The sequence below is a fragment of the Seriola lalandi genome, unplaced genomic scaffold (assembly GCF_002814215.2).
Source record: "Seriola lalandi dorsalis isolate HSWRI2012SDOR001 ecotype SW California unplaced genomic scaffold, Sedor1 jcf7180002054405, whole genome shotgun sequence".
Taxonomy (NCBI): Eukaryota; Metazoa; Chordata; class Actinopteri; order Carangiformes; family Carangidae; genus Seriola; species Seriola lalandi.
Genome location: NW_019524958.1, coordinates 58,560 through 66,297, shown reverse-complemented (window position 1 = coordinate 66,297; position 7,738 = coordinate 58,560). Strand labels below are relative to the sequence as shown.

The 7,738-nt window shown below is 42.1% G+C and overlaps 2 protein-coding genes across 2 annotated transcripts in view; both read right to left on the bottom strand.

Annotated features, from left to right (window-relative positions):
• The window catches only part of maptb (microtubule-associated protein tau b), an 8,997-nt gene extending 8,152 nt beyond the window's left edge, over positions 1-845 (bottom strand). Inside the window, exons 1-2 of the mRNA XM_023409732.2 lie at positions 713-845; positions 257-328 (exon numbers count right to left, since the gene is read on the bottom strand). Coding sequence (XP_023265500.2) covers positions 257-328; positions 713-845 — 205 coding nt within the window. The remainder of the gene's footprint in view (positions 1-256; positions 329-712) is intronic.
• Positions 846-3,332: 2,487 nt separating this feature from the next.
• The window catches only part of crhr1 (corticotropin releasing hormone receptor 1), a 17,851-nt gene continuing 13,445 nt past the window's right edge, over positions 3,333-7,738 (bottom strand). The window contains exons 11-14 of the mRNA XM_087174988.1: positions 6,517-6,602; positions 5,608-5,746; positions 4,966-5,007; positions 3,333-4,844 (exon numbers count right to left, since the gene is read on the bottom strand). Of these exons, the coding sequence (XP_087031114.1) occupies positions 4,704-4,844; positions 4,966-5,007; positions 5,608-5,746; positions 6,517-6,602 (408 nt within the window). The 3' untranslated portion in view covers positions 3,333-4,703. The remainder of the gene's footprint in view (positions 4,845-4,965; positions 5,008-5,607; positions 5,747-6,516; positions 6,603-7,738) is intronic.

Genomic DNA, 7,738 nt, shown 5'->3' with positions numbered 1-7,738 from the left:
GAGAGCGTGTGTGTGTGTGTGTGTGTGTGTGTGACAGGAGAACTTGTGTGGCAGGAGAACATGTGTGGCAGGAAAACGTGTGTGTGTGTGTGTGTGACAGGAGAGCATGTGTGTGGCAGGAGAACATGTGTTTGTGTGTGTGTGTGTGTGTGTGAGACAGGAGAACTTGTGTGGCAGGAGAACGTGTGTGTGTGTGTGTGTGTGTGTGTGTGTGTGTGACACAGGAGAACAAGAGAAAATAAAGGCCGACACCCACCTTCCATCATCATTTGCTCATGCTGGTCGGAGCCATCTCTGGGGGGGGCCGAGTCTCCATCCATCATCACTCCTATGGGGGGGTCAAGAGGAGTCAGTGAGCATGCTCAGTAACAGAGTCGTCCATGATGATGATGATGCAGCAACAGTAAAGTCCGTTTTTATCAGACTCTACTGTCCCCTCCACCTGTCAATCACTCATGCCTCATGCACACGTTCAGCCCCCCCCCCCCAAAAGCTCCTTTAGCCTGCAGGCTAACGGGCTAACGAGCGCAGCGGTGAACCGGGCGGTGACAGTAAGAGAGCGGAAAATAGTCGCGTTTGCCGCCTCTGCCGACTGAGAGCCATTGAGGCTGTAGACAGGAGCGGCAGAGGCAGGAGGAGGAACGATAGACAGACTCACAAACAGACAGGTGAGAGACAGACAGGTGGGTCTGCTGGTGGTTACATTTCTTACCTCCGGGTTCTGCTGCAGCTGCTGTCCGTCTGTCTGCTGCTCCACCCTGCAACTGCTCTGAGAGGGGGGGGCGGCTCCGCTGCTGCTGCATGCTGGGAGAGGAGGCTGCTGTTACCATGGTAACCTGCTGCATCACTGCACTGTAAAACAGACAGACGCTAAAACTAAACTGAGGTTCTTCCTCACTGGAGTGTTTGTATTTGTTTGTTGTGTTTCAAAGTTTGTGACGTCATCTGCATCAACAACAAACACACGGAGCTGAGACAATAATTATAATTAAATATAATAAATCAAAACCGGAGGAAAATAAAAGACATGCAACATGACGTCATCATCAGTGTTCCCAATAAACTGATCATAGAAATCACATTAAATTAAATGTAAACACATTTTGAATTATAATCAGTGATGGACTGATTGATGATAATCAAACAAGTTTTATTGATCAGTGATCAGTGACATACTCAGACTGTTCAGCAGGTGTCACTGTGGCGCTGTGAGTAACTTCCTGTCTCAACATCTTATTTTCACCTGCAGGAATTGATTATTGATCAGTCAGGTCACCATCATGTTGACTGTCAGGGCTGATGGGTAATGTAGTCAGTCAGTATCAATAATAATCACTAACTGTACAATCAACTTCAGACACAGCTATGTCAAACATGAGGTCAAACTAATCTTGCCCAGTCAAACACAATTATATGATAATTATTATAATAGTTAATACAATAATATAATATACAATAATTATTATAAATAATATTTATAATTATTCTTTACAATTATATAATTATTAAGTATTATACAATTATAAATAATAATTGATGTGTTCTGAGGTGGTCTTCTCACTAATCAAAGGTATTATCAGATTTTTAAATGATCTGATCTTTAATCATATTGATTGATCTAATTGATTTGATTGATTCTATTGATCGATTCACTCCTTCTGAAATTTCTTCTTGTCACACCGTGGTGAGGTTGTCTTGTCCTGGGGTTGTTTTGTCCTGTCATTTCCTGTTTTATTTTGAAAAGTAATTCTGCTCTCGTTTCAGGTCATTTGCCCTTCCTCATGTGTCTCAGTCTGATTGCCCTAAGTGTTTCCACCTGTCCCCTATTTCCCTCCATGTGTTTAAATAGTCTGTGTTCCCCTTGTCTTGTGCCAGAGTGTCTTCGTTCTCGTCCTGCACCCGCGTCTTTTGTCCATGTCCACAGCCACAGTAGTTGTGAAAGTAAGCCTTCTGAACCTCGAGAAGAGTGATTTTTTGTTTGTAAATTTTGCCCTAGCTAAAGTTCATAGCCCCTTGTTTTTCCTCGTTAAGAGTGATTTTCATTTCATGTAGCCAGTTATTTATTATTCTAGATCCTCCGCTTAGTAGCGTGAGTAGATTATTTTTTTGGTTTATTTTTATATAGTCAGGATTTTCCTCCGTACGGAGCGTTTTGTGTTTATCAGTTGGTTTCTTTTGGTTAGTACCTTTTTCCTCCTCCTGGAGTGTTTTTTTGTTCCTTAGATTCAGAGTCTAGTGTCTAGTTTTTCATAGCCATTGGTTTGTCACTCTGTCTGAGGTCGCCAGAGAATTCAATAAAAGCCTTTGGTATTCTAATATCTCTGCATCTGAGTCCTGCTTTGAGTCGCGGCCTGACACTTCTTTTGTACTTTTTAAAGTTTTGACTCGTCACTTATTTCAGCTGTGTCCTCTCTGAACCTGAAGGTAGACTGAAGTCAGGTGTGTTCACACCAGGGACCAGCTGACCCCTCTGAAACCACCTGATGTCAGGAGGACACAGGAACTGGGTCCAGGCTGGTTTGAGGCCACAGTGAAGACTGTTCAGGCGGGAATACACTGTCGACTGTGTTACTGTGGACCCAGGTATTGTGAAGTGAGAGAAGAAACTCAGCACTCTATCACACATGAGTTTTGGATTAGTTCTACTTTACCACATACACAACAGATTCCATGAGCCTAAACCTGGGACCAGAACCATCCTGTTCCTGTGTCTTTAAGACCCAGACTGAAACCTGACTGGTTCAACCAAGACCAGACCTGAACCCAGCCTGAGACCTAAATCTTTACACAACAAAATGTCCCAAACTATGCAGGTGTTGGGTCTTAGGTCAACCAAGTATGATCCAGAATAAAACCCCTCTGAATGATCAGGTTTCTACAAAAAGTAGCTGAAGGTGAAGCTCTGTGACTGTTAGTGAAATGCATCTTGGGAGTCAAAGTTGACTCAGAATCATTGCATTTCATTTGCATTTGAAGAGAAAAATACATTCAGGCTGATGAAGAATTTATTTCATGATTTGATATTATCAGATACAGAGTCACATGTAAATGTCGAACATCAGAGTGAGTCACTCAGGCTGGTGGGTGAACCAAGCGCTCCTTCATCTGATGATGTCATTATAAATTCAATACTTAGTACTACTTAATATTACCAAAAAGTCATGGGTTTAAATCAGGTATCAAGCTTCTTCCAGCTAATAATGCCACTGATTCACACACACGCACACACACACTCTCTCTCTCACTCACACACACTCTCTCACTCACACACATAGGCACACACACACTCTCTCACTCACACACACTTTCTCACTCACACACACAGGCACACACACACACACACACTCTCTCACTCACACACACTCTCTCACTCACACACACACAGGCGCACACACACACACACACTCACTCACTCACTCACACACAGGCGCACACACACACACACACACACACCTCACTCACTCACTCACACACACAGGCACACACACACAATAATAAGGAGGAGCAGTTTGTGTTTCATCCTGAGTGTTTCCCTCCACAGGTACTAACCTACAGGTACTAACTATACTATGGTTACTGTGGCTACTGGGGTTACTATGGTTACTATGGTTACTGTTAGTACTACTGGTCTCTATCATCTTTGTATTTAAACAAGGTTTTAGTGCAAATGTGCACAACAATTACAATGAATAGACATTTAGCTCAAGTCAATCTGATGGAAAGTGCAAATATTAAAGGTGTGGCAGCTCTTTGTTGTTATCTGGACTTAAAGCCATGATGTTTTTCAATCCCAGGATTAACATCAGTATCTGTCCAGATGTTGTGAAGCAGAATCAGGGAGTTGATCTTCAGCAGTTAGAGGAGGTGATGTGGAACAGAGACAGTTTGTTAAGAGTGCCCCCTGCTGGCTGCTCCGCTCTCTGTGTGATGTGTTCAGGCGGAAGGGGTTTTTTATAATGCCCTGTTTAATCCCATGTTTATAGTGACAGTGATTTAATGAAATAAAAGTTTGGATTTCATAGCCTGTGTGAGGCCGTGACTCTCCAACAAAGGTCTCGAATTGTGTTTCTTACACACTGGCTTGTTGTTGCAGCATCAGAGGATGCTAACAGACTGCTAACAAAGCTAACAGGCTGCTAACAGAGCTAACAGACTACTAACATTATAACAACATAATAACATATTAGCTTGTTGCAGCATCAGAGGACAACAATGTCAAAATCAGTTTTTTGTTGTTTCAAGGTAACGACACAAACAGTAAAGTTGTGTGATTATTGTTCAGCTTCCTGTTTCCTCATGGGAAATGTTCTCAGTGTGTGTGTGTGTGTGTTTAGCTCTGTTAAATAGTAGAAAGCTGGTGATCAATATTACAATATAAACAGTTACAGCTCATCAATAACACATTATTACACATTTATTAATAAATAAATAAACTTATCGATTACAGAATGTGGACACTGTCCAGCTGCCTAAAAGGACATGTGACCCTGTAGAAGCAGCTGATCACATCCTGTGATTGGCCAGCTAATGAAAGGGGGTGGGGCCATGAAGAAACCTGACTGACAGATCTCGCCTGATTGGCTCCATAAATCTGTGTTGTGCCCTGCAATTGGCTGGTCTGATCTGATCCACTGATCCCTCTGATTGGCTGAGTGGAATAACATCACAGGTTGTGATTGAATGTGTTCAGGTCCAACAGACTGTCAGAGGTTAGAGGAATGTTTGATGCTGTGGAAAGATACTCTGCTTGGTGAGGTGGGCAGTGACGTGGCGCGCACCACCCGGCTCTGGATGGAGTGACGATCCTGCCAACGAATCCAACGCTTCCTGACTGCAGATCGCACCTGCACACAGTCAGACAGTTAGACAGACAGGTAAATATCCTGTGTACCTGTAAATGTTAATATGTGTGACCTTATATAGAAATAAAAACTAAGTGGGCTGAGTACAAAACATCAGTCTCACCTCACTGTTGAGAAAACAGTAGAACACTGAGACAAAGAATCCCTGTGGACACAGAGACAGGGTTAGCTGCTAAGAGAGCTAACAGGCTGGTAAAGGAACAGGCTGGTAGCTGCTAAAAGAGCTAATAGACTGCTAACAGACAGCTAACAGAGCTAAGAGGCTGCTAACAGGCAGCTAACAGAGCTAAGAGGCTGCTAACAGGCAGCTAACATAGCTAACAGGCTGCTAACAGACAGCTTATAGAGCTAAGAGGCTGCTAACAGACAATTAACAGACAACTAACAGAGCTAACAGGCTGCTAACAGACTGCAAGCAGACAGCTAACAGACAGCTAATAGGCTGCTAACAGACAGCTAACAGAGCTAACAGACAGCTAATAGGCTGCTAACAGAGCTAACACACAGCTAACAGACAGCTAGCAGACCGCTAACAGGCTGTTAGCAGACCGCTAACAGACAGCTAACAGGCTGCTAACAGACAGCTAATAGGCTGCTAACAGACAGCTAACAGAGCTAACAGACAGCTAATAGGCTGCTAACAGAGCTAACAGACAGCTAACAGACAGCTAGCAGACCGCTAACAGGCTGCTAACAGAAAGCTAATAGGCTGCTAACAGACTGAAATGTTTGCTGTGAGATGAACCTGGAAGGACTCCAGTATGGAGTTGAAGTAGATGAAGACGATCTGAGCGACTTCGTCTTCTCCTCCAGGATTCACAAAGAACAGCATGTAGGTGATTCCTAAGAGAGGCAGCAGCACCAGAGTCGCCTTCACCGCCTTCCTGCAGGAGCCAGACCACAACGAGATCAGCTGACTGATCTGATTTTTAACTTCATACAGTGTGAAATGTCACTAACACTGTAAATCTGTCTGTGGTGAGAGAAACTGAATCTTATTTATTTAATATGAAATTATGACTTGTTGAACTTTTTCAGTTAATATGAGTCAAACTTTGCTCTGATCCTTTCGTAATAAAAGATGAAGCTAAATACTCAACTGTTATTGAAGATATTTTGAGATAACAAACTAATTTTATTTTTGCTAGAGAGGAATGAGAAAGAATTCCTCATTTCCCTTTGTCTTAATAATAATAAAGTGTCACATTAATTGACATTGACACACTTTAAAATGGAAGGTTGTAATAATGTAGTTATTGAATTTAAAAACACTGAAAATGGTCAAAAAAGAATAAAAACGAGTTCAACAAATCTTAATGAATTCATTAAACACATTTACACAATGTTCCATAATTATTTAGATGAATCAACGTTTAGAATTAAGATATATTTTATGGATTTTACACCAAAGGACGAGAAAACTGAACACGAAAAAAACCCTCTGCACAATTCTGTGACAGAAAGTTTCCATGTCATGTGTCATGAGGTCACAAAGGTCTGTAGTTACATCATATACATGTGTGCGATGAACACACAGAACACAACATCACACAACAACGCACTCTATGTTACAGCTTATATTGTGTCTTCAGTCTGCTTCAGCTGCAAGATGTTTTCACCTGTTCTACAGGAACTTCTTGTGCTGGCCTCGTACCTGTACTGGATGGTCTCTGACGAGGTCGATGCCCTCAGTTTGGTCATCAGGATCCGAACGATGTTGAACAGGAAGACGAAGTTGACCTGAGGAGGAGACGAGAAACGTTCATACAGAGTTGTTGTTTGTATTGAGTCCTCGTCTGGCCCAACGTTTCTCTTCTGTCAAGGTTTGTTTGTAGTTTTATACATTAATATCGTTCTGTACCTGCACCAGGTGATCATAATGAACACAGCAGGACCAATCAGGTTCCACCGCTCTGTCTGGGGTTAAATGAGCTGAGAGATCATTAATGGGGACATATGCTCCTTTTCAACAAGTTCAAATAAGTCTCAGACGTCCCCAAAACATGTCTTTGAAGTTTCTTGCTAAAAAATTCACTCCGATCTTATATTTCAGCATTCCTGTAAACCCCTCTGTTTCAGCCCTGTTCAGAACAGGCTGTTTCTGTGTCTGTAGCTTTAAATGCAAATGAGCTGTGCCTGACCACGCCCCTCTTCGGAAGGGGATGCGGCTTGGGCTTCTGGCACCATGCTCTAATGTTTACGGTGACCGTGACCGTCGACCTGGCGTCGGTAGCGATTTGGTTCAACCACACAACTTTTATCCAGAATCTGAGCCAGAGGGAGAGACTGCTGAAGAAGTTCAAACTCTACAACTGCAGCAGGACGTTTCTCAATGGTTGGTAACCAATTTTGTGTATTTTGACTTTACATTTTCAGTTTGTTGATGAGAGCTGGCACACAGTTACCAACATGTAGCTAGGTAGCTAATGCTAACTGTTACTGTCTCGTCATTACTGGATCTCTTTTGGTAAATAAGCACTATTGTGAATTGTGTAATGTAGTTATCTGTCATGCCTCCTTAGATATACTTTTACAGTCTGAAAATGTTTGTTGTATTTGGACTGCTACAGGTGTTCAATGTCAGTACTAGTCAGATATTTTAATAGGTGCTGACAAAGTAAATCATGTTTCTCCATGTTTTGAGCAGAGATGCTCATCATGACATCTTCCTTTATGTAGTAAATGTATTTTGTGTATTACAATAAAAGCTGTAAATCAGTATAAACATGTCTGACAGCAACAGTAATCTTTAGTCAAAGACTGAACTGTGCAGTTTTCTACACTACACTGTTGTCAAGCTCCACATTATATGCAATAAGTGACATGTTATAAATTACCTCTGTTATATGCGCCTGATATGTAGCCAAGCTTACTTC